The sequence below is a fragment of the Physeter macrocephalus genome, chromosome 11 (assembly GCF_002837175.3).
Source record: "Physeter macrocephalus isolate SW-GA chromosome 11, ASM283717v5, whole genome shotgun sequence".
NCBI lineage: Eukaryota > Metazoa > Chordata > Mammalia > Artiodactyla > Physeteridae > Physeter > Physeter macrocephalus.
The window spans coordinates 88,121,546-88,136,373 of NC_041224.1; the positions used below are offsets into that span (position 1 = coordinate 88,121,546).

The 14,828-nt window shown below is 40.4% G+C and overlaps 1 protein-coding gene and 1 long non-coding RNA gene across 19 annotated transcripts in view; one reads left to right on the forward strand and one right to left on the reverse strand.

Annotated features, from left to right (window-relative positions):
- The window catches only part of AP4E1 (adaptor related protein complex 4 subunit epsilon 1), a 149,506-nt gene extending 147,642 nt beyond the window's left edge, over positions 1-1,864 (reverse strand). For 9 of the 18 annotated variants that reach the window (XR_008618608.1, XM_055088220.1, XM_055088212.1 and 6 more), the window contains exon 1: positions 1,653-1,864. Coding sequence is in view for 17 of the 18 variants with exons in the window: in XM_055088220.1 (XP_054944195.1) it covers positions 1,653-1,802 (150 nt within the window). In the remaining variant the exon portion in view is untranslated. The remainder of the gene's footprint in view (positions 1-1,652) is intronic. The other 9 variants (XM_055088221.1, XM_055088227.1, XM_055088226.1 and 6 more) reach the window with 1 other exon arrangement.
- A 33-nt stretch (positions 1,865-1,897) lies between these two features.
- LOC112062091 (uncharacterized) overlaps positions 1,898-14,828 on the forward strand; it is a 50,159-nt gene continuing 37,228 nt past the window's right edge. Inside the window, exons 1-2 of the long non-coding RNA XR_002890553.3 lie at positions 1,898-2,106; positions 4,971-5,084. This is a non-coding gene — a long non-coding RNA (uncharacterized lncRNA). The remainder of the gene's footprint in view (positions 2,107-4,970; positions 5,085-14,828) is intronic.

Sequence of the window (14,828 nt, forward strand, 5' to 3'; positions counted from 1 at the left end):
AGGGGACACGGATTCGTGCCCCGGTCTGGGAAGATCCCACGTGCCGCGGAGCGGCTGGGCCCATGAGCCATGGTTACTGAGCCTGCGCGTCCGGAGCCTGTGCTCCGCAAAGGGAGAGGCCACAACAGTGAGAGGCCCGCGTACCACAAAAAAAAAAAAAAAAAAAAAAAAATTAACAGTGGAGAGAAAGTAGAAAAGCAATTCTTTACGTAGTGGCCCAGAATAAAGTTCTCACACCTTCTCCTTCTTCATGGAATACAGAAACAGGGTAAGAAGGCAGAAACAGAAACTGTTCTTTTTCCCTTAAACTATATTCTTCTTCCCTATCCTTTTTTCCTTATTCTTTGCATCCTTTCCCTCACTTCCCATCTCTCTCTCACACACACACAATAAATACACTGATATGGTTACTTCTACTGTCTGCATTGTATTTCACCTCCTTAAGCACTTGAAAATTGGCCCCAATTTTAACGAATATCATGCTATGTTTAAATTACACACTGAATTAGCAGATGCCCATTAGATGACTAACCAAGAACTAACAATGCTAGTGAAGTACTGCTACATTTAGATACCTTATGTACAGCTTCAAACTGTAGTTTAAAACCAAAAGTACTTTATTTCATTCAGCCACCTCATAAAAACTAGCAAAGGACAAAATTTTAAAACAAGCAATATCAAGTCTACAAATAATTGTTTTTTGTGATTTTTGAATGTGAAGCAGATCCTCCCCAGTACAACATCATCTTATTTCAGTTTAAAAAAGAACGTTTTTAAACCCTCAGAGCACTTTGAAGAAAAACCTCTTTTATGTGTGTGTTCTCTCCTGACACATATTTCATTGTATACTGCTTACAGCTGACTTAAGCCCAAGATGAAGGACCAATTCCTTGGGAAAAGGAAATGTGTTTTACACTGTTTCTTTAGGATCTAACACATAGTCTTTTCCACAAATATCTTTTGAACAGATTTTGACCTACCACATTATCTTTTTTTAAGATACAAAATCCTTGAAGCTTTGAAAAGTCTGTGGGAACTTAAAAACTTCCATTATAACTGCTCGTTTTCAAAGCCCATCTGAGGCAGAGGCTTACTCAGCAAATACTGCATTTGGGGAGAATTATGCTTTTTCTTTGCCCAACCCGTAGGTCTAACCTAAGAACCTCAAGCTCCCCAAACATACTGAACAACAGGTTTAAATGGCAGGGTCTGTTCTAGTGTATGACATCTAGCAGTTGAAAGAACCGAGAGAACGAAAGAACCCGAGGGCGAAAGAAACTTTTTAGGAGAATAATGCTGACATTTCCATGGCACCTAGTAGTTTCACACGCTCGATGTCTCATCTAACTCTCGAAACAACCTATGAAATATGTATTGGTACTCTGTTACGTCAACGTTCAAGAAACACACAGAGGCTCAAAGATTAAAGATATCTTCCCCAGATAATAATGAGTCAGTGTCAGGGCCAACCGTGGAAACCCGGCCTCCCAGCTATCAGTCCGGGCAGCAAAGTGACGCTTCCGGACAGACGCCAGGACCGACAGACACACACGCCTCACAGCCAGCCCCGGAGGCTCGCCGCCGGACCGGAGCCTCCCAGCGAGGGGGCCTCCCCGAGGCGCCCCTGACCTCCCGGCCCGGAGAACACCTACGTGTTTGGAGGTGAGCGCGGTGATGCCGCGGACCAGGCCGCCTAGTCGGGAGGAGAAGGACGCCTTGGCGGCCGCGGGCCCGCTAACCGACTGGTTCTGCAAGAAGAGTCCCGGCAGCGCCGTCAGCGTCTTCTCCACAATGTCGCTCATCGCCACCGCCGCCACCCGCGCTTCGGTCGCCGCCCGGCCTCATGCCCAAGCCCTGCCCCGCCGCCTCCCCGGCCTCCGTAGGCACTTCCTGTTTGTTTGAAAAAGAAATCTTTATTCGCGTCCCGCACGGACAAGCACAGTGTCATTCTAGAGAGACGCCGCCGGAGGGCGCGAGAGTCCGCGAGCGAAAGACCGCGCGCCAAGCCTGCGTGGACGTGGTCCTCCTGTGGAGGAGCAGAAGGGCCGGACGCTCCCGGTTTCGATGGCAACCCCTGCGTCCCGAGCTTTTCTGGGTCCTCCTGAGGTAGCCGCTGCCGTCCGTCCCTCTTATACTTCGGCCGCAAATGTCTCCCTTTCCCTTTGGCCGCCTCCGCGCTGCCCGAGGCCGCACGGGGAGGTGGCCATTCCTGGCCCTCTCTCGGCAACCTCTCACTGACTTGGGGGACCGCCGGCAATCCGCCCACCTCCCTCGGCCGCGCTCGGAGGGGCGGAATCGATGCTGGGCCCCGGCGCCACGCGCGGCCCTGGCCCCGGCGGTGCCGGGGACCCTGGTGGTGTTGAATGACGGCGCGGCTGTCCTGTGGACTCATCCTACTGGGTTCAGCGCCCGCCGCGTACGGGGGACTCTTGGCCACTGTCCCTTCCCCTCCGCCCCACTTCTCCTGGGGTTTGGGGAGGCAGCCAGGAAGGGGAAGTGGTCGGTTGGCCACCCCCGCGCCCCACAGACCCCCTGCTCCTGCCCAGCAGGTCGCGGCCCTATCCTCTCACTGCGCTCTGTTCTTTTCCATTCTAGAACTGATGGCAGTTGCCACTACATAAATATGTATCTCCCTGTCTTATTCATTGCTGTCACCTCAGCTTCCATCTAGAACAGAATCTAGTGCAGTGCTTTTGAGAATGTGGTCTGGTGAGTTCTGAAGGAGACCCTAACAAAGGATCCAGGAAGTCAAAATTACATTCATAATATTACTTAAATGTTATTTGTTGTTTTCACTCTCATACTCTCCAGAGCGTATAGAGAAGTTTTCAAGAGAATAGAGGACTTACAACCTCTCAACTGACTGATGAAGTGTGTGCTTGAGTACTACGCTTGTATTTTATAGATTCGTCTAAGGTTTAGGGTATAAGTGCGTTTTCAGAGATTAACTCAGTTTGTCCTCAGTACTTCTAGTGTGTTCTTACAAGCTATCTTCATGATGAAATAAAAATTCATATTTTAGGGCAAGACGAGAAATTTAGACATAAAATTTTTCTCCGCCCATTTGGGCCTCCTCTCTCGCCTCTAATGTTCATTGTGCATCTGCATCATGCATTAACCAGACTTCCCCAATGGCAGAAGTATCTGCTCAGCCGTAAAGATCAGTTTTTCTTCTTCTGGCACCAGCCATGTAACTCTTAGAAGATAACATTCCTTTCTCAATCCTGTAAGGGGTCACGATGCTCCACCACTCACCTTGTATGTGCAGACAACTTTGGTGAACTTTATGTACAATGCCAGTATATCATTTCCCTTAAAGATAGCAGGTGGTGCACAACAGGCTGGTCAGATAACCTGGGGAGATACTGGGCCACACCTAGTGGAAGTTCTTAGCTTAAATATTTACTTAGAACGTTACTTGTATTCCACGTATTTTATAAGATTATTGTTTTTTTGCATCACCAAATGTGTGGCTGAGCCTCAGATAATGATGATTAGGTAATTTGAAACTATTGGTCAAATATATAGTCCTATAAGATCAATTATCTTAATAGTGAAACTCCAAATATGGGAAGAAGCAACAAGAGGGAACCGTTTCCTGGACCGTAACAGACTAGTAAGACAGGCAGTACAGAGGCTTTTGATTACTGTTAACAGGGCCTAGTCCAGTAATAGCACAGTGAGGGGCATATCAATGAAATCCTTGCCTGACCTGGGAATGAGCATTCCTAGCACCATGGGACAAATTGGTCATGAAATGACTCCCAAACCTTAGTCAAAAGTAAGACCAGGGCTTCCCTGGTGGCGCAGTGGTTGAGAGTCCGCCTGCCGATGCAGGGGACACGGGTTCGTGCCCCAGTCCGGGAAGATCCCACATGCCGCAGAGCGGTAAAGCATGTTCATCAAAGTGCAATTCCTCCATCATTTCATTTTCCTTTCTCAGCTTCTTTCTGAGTTTTGTCAGTTCTCAGAGTTGGGTTTTTTGCCCTCTCCTCTTGACTTATGGGTTTTAAAAATAGAAAAATAAAAATGGAAATATCTAGGGCTTCCCTGGTGGTGCAGTGGTTGAGAGCCCGCCTGCCGATTCAGAGCACACGGGTTCGTGCCCCGGTCCAGGAAGATCCCACGTGCCGCGAAGCGGCTAGGCCGGTGAGCCATGGCTGCTGAGCCTGCGCGTCCGGAGCCTGCGCTCCGCAAAGGGAGAGGCAACAACAGTGAGAGGCCCGCGTACCGCAAAAAAAAAAAAAAAAAAAAAAAAAAAAGTAAGACCAAAAGAGAAGGGATTGTAAAATAAAGAATGTTACCTATCATCCAGTTATACAAAAATCAAGTCGTTAGCCACTGTAGTTGCTGACCTGCAATATACCCTGAAAAGAATTCAGCATGAGGCACTTTGTGCTCTGGAAAACTGACAGAACTGGCCCTCAGATAGTTAGATATTTTTAGGAGAAAATTTTATGAACCCAGCATCTTCTTATACTTAGAAAAGCACTAAAACCATTAACTAATATACTGTTCCTCGCAAATAGCAGTAACCTTCTACCAAGGTGAATGAATGCTTGATTGCACATACCCCTACGCCAAAGTCACATATACTACTGGCCTCCCCCTCTACCTCTTCAGAACAGTTCTCAGAGCTCTCTGAGAGACTGTCTCCCAGGTTGTACTCCTCAGTTGGCTCGAATAAAAATTTCCATTTCTCCCTAAGAAGGAATTTTGTTGACATTCATTTATACCTTATCTCTCCTCATTTAATCATCCAATAAATGGTATTTTGAAATCCCTAAATTCTCCTTGTGCCTGTGTAGAAACACAAGAAAAAATTTCATTTTGTTTACTTGTTTTGCAAGAATATTTTTAATTTATTGAAAACTTTTCTAAATATTTAAATTTTATCTAAAACTTATTTTTAAGAATTTAATCTTTTATTCTAAAATAAAATTTTGTTTATAATTTTTTTTAAATTTTAGATTCTTTCATTGATTCACAAGAGGGAGATTAGAAGACCTGCTTTCTCAATCTCCCACATCTAAAGATGCTGAAAAAGATGATATTGACATAAATATCAGAGGATTCTGGCTCAGGTAAAGGGAATAATCTGGGTGAAACTGTAAATAAGAAAGGAAAATGTGACAAAAGCTTATTTCTTTTCCTTGACGTTAGAGATGTTAATGATTTACCTTATTTTGTCTTATTCAACAGAATATTTTCAAGCACTATTATGGTGCCAGGTAGGTTGAGGCATCATTTTGAGACCAATCATTCAGAGTTTAAAGAAAAGGGAATTGAATATTTTAAAAATGATAACCTCTTTAAAAGCCAAAGCTGTTTTTGTTACCACTTTTCAAAGTAGAAATGAAAAACCAACTGAAGCATTTTACAGGTTAAATTATTGTATTGCACTGGCTAGAAAAGGGCATACAATAGCTGAGAGACTAATAAAGCCTGTACATTACTGAGTGAATGTCTGCTAGATGAAAAATCAGTCAAAGAAATCATGGCAGTGCTGTTTTCCAAAGATGCAGTAACTCACCAAATTAGAAATTCTGTTGCAAACATAAAGACTGAGTGAATATCCTATCTGCAGAATTATACTGTCTTTAAGATGGACAAAAATTATATAATTATAGATGTAGCTAGTCTTGTTGCTTTGCTTGTATCTGTCAGGTGGCAGCTAATACTTGAAGATCTATATAAATGCCTGGCAATAAACTAAAGTGATGCTGAAATAAAACATTGTACAATTTTTTTTATCTCATAGTTTATTCTGGAACAACTCTGCTGATATTTGCACTAATTGTATAAAAGCAATACTGGGCAAAACTGCTGGCAGCTTGGCACAAATCAAGGCAGAGGCTCCCAACTGTACTCTTCACCACTGACACTCACATTAAAAAAAAAAAAAAAAAAAAAAGCCAGTTTCACAAAAGAATATCTTTAATGAAGCAGTAAGAATTTTTAATTTTTTTAAATATCAACCCTTGAGTACATTTCTTTTAAATACTGTGTGTGACAAAATGGGGAGTACACATAAATCAGTTCTGACACGTAACCAAGGTTTCTCAAGGAAAAGCACTGGTGCAGTTTGACTTGAAAGCTGAACAAGCCACTTTTCTTCATGGAATACAATTTTAATTGAAATAATGATTAACAAACAATGGCTTTCTTGAAAATGAGCAGTGTGTCTGTCGCCTCAAGAAAAATAACTGGCAGTATTCATTACCACTAATAAAATTCAAACTTTCAAGAGTAAATTGGAATTTTGAAAAACGTGTATCTGCTACCAGGAGTCTGATAATCTCTAATGTGTAAGAACTGTTCTGACAAATCAGTGGTGATATTAATGAATGTTATTTTTTGACAGTGTATGATTAAAAGTGTCAGTATTCAGAAGATGTGTATAAGTCAATGAAACAATATTTTCCAAATGATCAATGCATGATGTTATAATATTATGCATGGACTGAAGATCTATTTAAAATGAATATAGACCAATGATTTTAATGTAACCCTATACAAAAAGTTCACTGATATGTTTTGAAATTGCAACAAACCTTTAAGAAACTACTGCTTGTTGAGTTTTGGTATGGTATCAAAGAAGAATATCCACAATTATTTGAAAAGGCTATTAAAATACTCTTTTTCCCTGAACTACATATCTGTGTGAGACCAGGTTTTCTTCATAAACTTCAAACAACATACCAACCTGTGGTAGGCTGATACTGTCTCCCAAGGATATGGTCATATCCTAATCTTTGGACTTCGTGAATGTTATATAGTAAAACTTGCACAGATGTGATTAAATTAAGGATCTTGCAATAAAGAAGTTATCCTGGATTATCCCAGTGGGCCCTAAGTGCCATCATAAGTGTTGTTATAAGAGAGAGGCAGGGCTTCCCTGGTGGCGCAGTGGTTGAGAGTCTGCCTGCCAATGCAAGGGACACGGGTTTTAGCCCTGGCCCGGAAAGATCCCACATGCCGCGGAGCAACTAAGCCCGTGCACCACAACTGCTGAGCCTGAGCTCTAGAGCCCGCAAGCCACAGCTACTGAGCCCACGTGCCACAACTACTGAAGCCTGCCTGCCTAGAGTCCATGCTCTGCCACAAGAGAAGCCAGCACAATGAGAAGCCCCTGCACCACAACAAAGAGTAGCCCCCACTCACCGCAACTAGAGAAAGCCTGCGTGCAGCAACAAAGACCCAACGCAGCCCAAAAATAAATAAATAAATAAATTTCTAGAAAAAGGAAAAAAAAGAGAGGTAGAGGGAGATTAGCCACCACACACAAAAGAGGAGAAATTGATGTAAAGGCAGAGGCAGAGATTGGAACAAGTAGTCACAAATAATGCCAGCAGCCACCAGAAGCTGGAAGAGGCAGGAATGAATTTTCCTCTGGAGCTTCCAGAGAGAGTGCTTCCCTGAGCACACCTTGATTTCTCCCCAGTGAGACTGATGTTGAACTTCTGGACTCCAAAACTATAAGGGATTATATTTGTGTTGTTTTGAGCCACGAAGGTAATTTGTTACAGCAGCCCCAGGAAACTACTGCAAACCCCAAAGTGATAGATTAAATGCAGAGCCAAGCATGCGAGATTCCAGCTGTCTTATATTAAGCCTAACATAAAGAGATTTGCAGATTTGTAAAACAATGCTACTTCTCTCACTTTTTTCATTTTGAATATATAGTTTTTTATTTTTTTTATGTTGTTAACATGTGATAGGTTTACTGTTGCTATTTTAAAATCAGTAGCTTAGATTTTTCTCAGTTTTACTTTGTTAATTCAGTAAATATCTATAGCTATAACCCATGTAAACAAAAGCTTTGGGGGCCCTCAATAATTTTTAAGCATATAGAAGGGTCCTGAAACCAAAATGTTTGAAAACTGCTTATCTAGTACATAGTAGGTGCTCAATTATTTGTTGAAATAATCATATTTATAATTCAGTCACAACAATCAATATATGAGTATAGGCCAGTGAACAGCAAGAGTTTAGGGGTAGGGTGATGGTTGCAAGGGAAGAAGACAAAAGAGTTCTCAGAAAAAGAAATTGGGGGGGGAAAAAAGACAAAATTATCTCCAATTGACCAGGTTATGAAGGAATTATTGCTGAAACGACAACCAGAGCTTCCTACCCTGTGGCCCAGGCACAAAGATTGAATACCCACCAATTCCTACTATTCCTCCTCTAGCTTTCACCTCCCGAAACTAAAAATTGAAAGTAGAGCTAAGAAACAAATGTTGAAAGCCCAGAAGTGAAATGCCTATTAGGAGAAGCTACAGAACTATATGGCAGGCCCTGCTAAGATTTAGAATTATAAGATGTGGAAACTGAAAGAATATTTGGAGTTCATCTATACATCCAATCAGCTAATTTTGTAGAAAAGGATACTGATACTTAGATTTTGGAAGCCACTTGACCAAGGTCACACAACCTTAGGGGTAGAACTGAAATTACAGCCCTAAATCTAGATTCTGAGCCTGGAACATTTCACTTGTACTTTCATGGTATTGACAGTAAAGAGGTTGTCTGTGGCTTCCTGTTCTGAGAGTCTGGCTCCAAGTCCTACCCTAAAATGTAGGGGATATGGATGTTCTTTTTTAAGCTTGTAAATTTAGACTGTATATTTTTTCTGTAAATATGGGCTCTTCTTTCTTCCTTTCTCATCTCTACCTCTGTCCCAGGTAATTTCACTCAGAATGACATACTGTCACAGGAATTGAACCTATTAAATTAAACCCTCAAGAACTGGATTTCCTCTGTCTCTTCTTCCAGTCAGGGAGGAAGGTGGCTCTCACTGAGCTGAAAATAGGGCAGAGAAGTGACTCAGTACATTTTAAGAAGGTGCAGTGGTCCTAGGACAGTAGGGGGCAAACTAGTTTATTCCCCTACAGGAACAAACAGGGCTGTCTAAGCAGGGGTGTCTCACCTGAAAATACATACAGATGTGTGAAGGGGTGATAAGTATTTTTCTCCAGTACATTTCCTCAGCTTCCTTTTTTAAAACTTGTATTTTGAATAGATGTTAAATTCAGTTTATTCAAAATTCAAAATGTACAAAAAGTTATACTCAGAAAAGTCTTGCTCCCTTCCCATTCCCCAGCCATCCACTTCCCTTCAGTAGAAACAACTGCTATGATCTATTTCTTCAGAAATATTTTATACATAAACATTAGCTTTCACTTTGAAAGCCTTAGATTCCACCCCTGTGCCCACAGAGAATTCAGCCCACTTATTTTCAGAGTTTATCTCTAGGGAATCATTCCTTCATCTAACATTTTTCCAAAAATTCCTGCCCTCAGTTGATGGGACTGTTGAAGACAGCCAACAGTTGTTCAAGCTCTCTTACTCAAAGGTTTCCATGCTGTCCCAGGAATGTGCATGGGAACCACCTGATAGAGGAATTACAGGACACACACATACCCGCGGCCCCAGTTCTCACCCTCTATCCTTGGCCAGACTCTCACCTAGGCTCTAAGTCATCCATCCCATTCCCAACCCCCTCAACTTCTAAACTCCATTTAGCTTTCTTCATCCCCTTGCTCTTTGCATTTAACATTTGGCAGTGTTTTCCCTGCAAATCCCTTGTCAGCTCTCACTAATAATTCTGATTTCCCACTCAAGCTAAATTGCCTCCATTTACCCCTGATAACATGCTTAAAACATCCCCATTGCTCCACTTCCCCTGCCATCTTGCTTTACTATCTCATCTTTGTCCTGGATTATTATAAAAATCTTCTAATTAGTCACCCACCACCACCAATTTCTTCTCTTTTCAGCTAATCCTTCAGAGAGAGCGTTCTATTTCAGAATTGATCATATTATTCTCAGTTCAAAATAGTCTGATGGATAAACTGCAGACTCCTTATCGGGGGATCTAGACCTTGATAACTTTCCCATTGCCCACCTCTCTAGCCTCTTTTCCCGCAAGGCTTAGGTTAGCATTTTTTGTTGTTGTTTTAGGGATATTGAGCTGTCGATAGTTCCATGAACATGCCGCACTTTTAACTCCTCATGTTTTTGCACATGCTGACTGTTTGGAATATCCTTCTACTCTTTACTTAACTGGAAAATTGCTATTTACCCTTTAAAACAGAACTCAGACATCACTTCCTCTATGAAGCCTTCCCTGCCCCATGTTTGTACCTTATACAACCTCTACTAAAATTGAATTGAAATGATCTATTTTTATGTCTCTCTCCCCTATTAGAACTGAACCCTCAGGGATAGAGAGCATGTTTTTTATTATTCTCAGTTCTAGAACAGAATCTGTATCTATCGTCATGGAAAGATATTCATGGTACATTGATATAACACCAAAAATATAGTAAAAAATTAACACAGGAATTAAAATGGGATACAAAAAATATTTATTAAACATAACAAAAGACAATAAGAGAGGAACAGAAAAAAAAACATGTGGTACATAGAGAACAAATAGCAAAATGGCAGACATGAATCCAGCCATATGCATAATTATATTGAATCTGAATGAGCTACTTCCTCATTCTGTTAATGTGGTATAGTACATTGACTGATTTTTGTATGTTGAATCATTCTTACATTCCAAAAAGAAATCCCACTTGGTCATGGTGTATAGTCTTTTTAATGTGCTATTGAACTCTGTTTGTATTTTGTTGAAGGTGTTTACATCAGTATTCATAAGGGATATTGATATATACTTTTTTTTTCTTATAGTGTCTTTCTCTGACTTAGGTATCAGGGAGGTATTTGAAGAGGATTGGTATTCATTCTTCTTTAAGTGTTTAGTAGATTTACCAATGAAACCATCTGGTCCTGGGCTTTTCTTTGTTGGGAGGTTTTTGATTACTGATTCAATCTCCTTACTAATAATGAGTGTTCAGATTTTCTGTTTCTTCATGATTCAGTCTTTGTAGGTTGTGTGTTGCTAGGAATTTATTCATTTCTTCTGGGTTATCCAAATTGTCGGCTCACAGCAGTTCATAGTATTCTCTTATAAGCCCTTTCATTTCTGTGGTATCAGTTGTAATGTCCCCTCTTTCATTTCTGATTTTAGTTATTTGTCAGTTTTGTTGATCATTTGAAAGACTAAATTTGGTTTCATTGATTTTTCTGTTGTTTATCTGTTCTCCATTGCATTTATCTCTGCTCAAATCTTTATTGTTTCCTTCTGTTAGCTTTGGGTTTAGATTTTTCTTCTTTTTTAGCTGCTTAATGTGTACAGTTATGTTATTGATTTGAAATTCTTTTTCTTTTTTAATGTATATGTTTACAGTTTTCCTTTTAGCACTATTTTTCTGCATCCCATAAGTTTTGTATGTTGTGTTTTTGTTTCCATTCATCTCAAGGTATTTTTTAATTTCCTTGTATTTTCTTCTTTGACCTATTGGTTAAGAGTATGTTGTTTAATTTCCATACATTTCCAGTTTTCCTTCTGTTTTTGATTTATACTTTCATTCCATTGTGGTTAGAAAAGATACCTTGCATGCATTTATGATTTCAGCCTTTTAAAATGTATTAAGATTTGTGTTGTAGCCTAACATATACTCTATCCTAGAGACTAGTCCATCTGCACTTGAGAAGAATGTGTATTCTGCTGTTGTTGGGTACAGTGTTCTATATATGTCTGTTAGTTCTAACTGGTATATAGGGTTGTTCAAGGTCTATATTTCATTATAAATCTTCTGTCTGGTTTTTTTATGCACTGTTGAAAGTGGATATTGAAGTCTTCATCTATTATTGTAGCACTGTATTTCTCTTTTCAATTTTGTCAGTTTTTCTTTCTGTTGATAGATAGGAGATATAAGTGAATGGATAGATATTCCATGTTCATGGATTGGAAAGAATCAATATTGTTATTATTGCAATTCTCCCCAAATTGATCTATAGACTGTATGCAAAATCTTAGCAGCCTTTCTGGCACAAGCAGACAAGTTGATCCTAAATTTTATATAGAATATCCAAAACAATTTTGAAAAAGAATAACAAAGCTGGATGACTTACAATAGCCAGTTTCAAAACTTACTGTAAACCTACAGTAATCAAGACAGTGTGGTATTGGCATAAAGATAGTCATATATATTAATGGAACAGTATTGAGAGTCAGGAATAAATTCTTACATTTGTGGTCAATTGATTTTCTTTCTTTCTTTCTTTCTTTCTTTCTTTCTTTCTTTATTTCTGGCTGCATTGGTCTTTGTTGCTGCTCAGGCTTTCACTAGTTGCAGCGAGCGGGGGCTACTTTTCATTGTGGTGCACGGGCTTCTCATTGCAGTGGCTTCTCTTGTTGCAGAGCACGGGCTCTAGGTGCACAGGCTTCAGTAGTTCTGGCATGCTGGCTCAGTAGTTGTGGCTCGCAGGCTCTAGAGCACAGGCTCAGTAGTTGTGGCACATAGGCTTTGTTGCTCCACGGCATGTGGTATCTTCCCAGACCAGGGATCAGAGCTGTGTCCCCTGCATTGGCAGGTGGCTTCTTAACCACTGCGGCACCAGGGAAGTCCCCATCAATTGATTTTCAATGAAGTAGCCAAAACGGTTCAATAGAGAAGGGACAATCTTTTCAGCAAATGATGCTGGGACAATTTGATATCCATATGCAAAAAAAAAGTTAACTTAGACCTTTATCTCACACTATACACAAAAAAATTAATTCAAAATGGATCTTACACCTAAATGTAAAAGTAAAACTATAAAAGTTCTAGAAGAAAACATAAGATAAAATCTTCATGAACTTAGGCTAGGCAGAGTTTTTGTTTGTTTGTTTGTTTGTTTGTTAATTTATTTATTTTTGGCTGTGTTGAATCTTCGTTGCTGCACACGGCCTTTCTCTAGTTGTGGCAAGTGGGGGCTACTCTTTGTTGCCATGCACGGGCTTCTCATTGCAGTGGCTTCTCTTGTTGCAGAGCATGGACTCTTGGGGTGCAGGCTCAGTAGTTGTGGCTCGCGGGCTCTAGAGCACAGGCTTAGTAGTTGTGGCACACGGGCTTAGTTGCTCTGTGGCATGTGAGATCTTCCCGGACCAGGGCTCGAACCCATGTCCCCTGCATTGGCAGGCAGATTCTTAACCACTGTGCCACCAGGGAAGTCCCAGAGTTCCTAAATATGACATCAAAAGCACAATCCACAAAAGAAAAATTTGATAAATTGGACCTTATCAAAATGAAAACTTGTGTGCTTCAAAAGATAATATTAATAAGTTGAAAAGACAAGATACAGGCTGAGAGAAAATATTACAAATAGTATATCTGATAAAGGACTTTTATCTAAAATATACAAAGAACTCTTATAACTTAGTAATAAGAAGACTAACAATCCAATTTAAAAATAGGGGAAATATTAGAATGCACATTTCACCAAAGAAGATATATGAATGGGTAAAAGGCACTTAAAAAAAGATGCTCAACACTATTAGTCATTAGATAAATGCAAATTAAAACCACAGTACGATAGCATTACATACCCACTAGAGCTATAATCAAAAGGACAGACAATACCAAGTGGTAGACAAGATGTGGGAAAATCTTCATGTATTTCTTGGTAGGAAAGTAAAATGGAAGAGCCACATTGTAAAACAGATTGATAGTTTTTTTTTAATAGGCTAAACAAATTTCAGAAATTCTACTACTAGGTATCGACCCAAGAGAAATGAAAATATATGTTCACACAAAGACTTGTACATAAATGTTCATCGCGGCATTATTCATAATAGCCAAAAGCTGGAAGCAACCCAAATGTCCATAAACTGATGATAGATAAACAAAATGTAGTATATCTATACAATGGACCATTTTTCATCCATGAAAAGAAATGAAGGGACTTCCCTGGTGGTCCAGTGGGTAAGACTCTGCGCTCCCAATGCTGGGGGCCCAGGTTCAATCCCTAGTCAGGGAATTAGATCCTGCATACATGCCGAAACAAGAGTTCACATGCTGCAACTAAAGAAGCCTGCATACCGCGACTAAGAGGTCCACATGCTGCAATAAAGATCCCTTGTGCCGCAACTAAGACCTGGCATAGCCATAAATACATAAATAAATAAACAAATATTTTAAAATAAATAAATAATATTTTAAAAAGAAAAAAGAAATGAAGCACATGCTGTATGGATGAGCCTCTAATACATTGTGCTCAGTAAAAGAAGCCAGTTACAAAACACTATATATTGTATGATTCCATTTATATGATATGATCGGAAAAGGCAAATCTGTAGAGACAGAAATCAGATCAGCAGTTGCCTGAAACTGGAGGTGAAATTGACTGCAAATACTCATGAGGGAACTTTATGGGGTTTGGGAAATGTTCTAAATCTAGGTTGTAACAGTGGTTGCACAGCACTATAAATTTACTAAAAATCATTGACTGTGCACTATTATAAGTGAATAATGGGTGAATTTTATGGTATGTAAGTTATATCCCAATAAAAGTGTAAAATATTTAAATGAATTTTAGAAATGCTCATTTATTATTGATTCACAGTTTGCTGCAGGATCTTTCTGGGACTTAGTGACCAGAGATGCATGTCAAATGGAAAGAAAGAATTTGTTAGAAAAATGAATATATTGAGGAGGACCTATAGGGAGTGGCCAGAGAAAAAGTCCAAGAGAGCAGCCTTGGGAACGGCCAAAAGTTAGTCAGGAAATGCTCCACACTGAGAGGCAAGGCCTAGAAAAGGAGACATGATGGGTAGAGTTCTGGTGACTGCAATAGTCGGGATTTAGGCAACTTTTTTTTTTTTTTTTTTTTTTGCGGTACGCGGGCCTCTCACTGCTGTGGCCTCTCCCGTTGCGGAGCACAGGCTCCGGACGCGCAGGCGCAGCGGCCATGGCACACGGGCCCAGCCGCTCCGC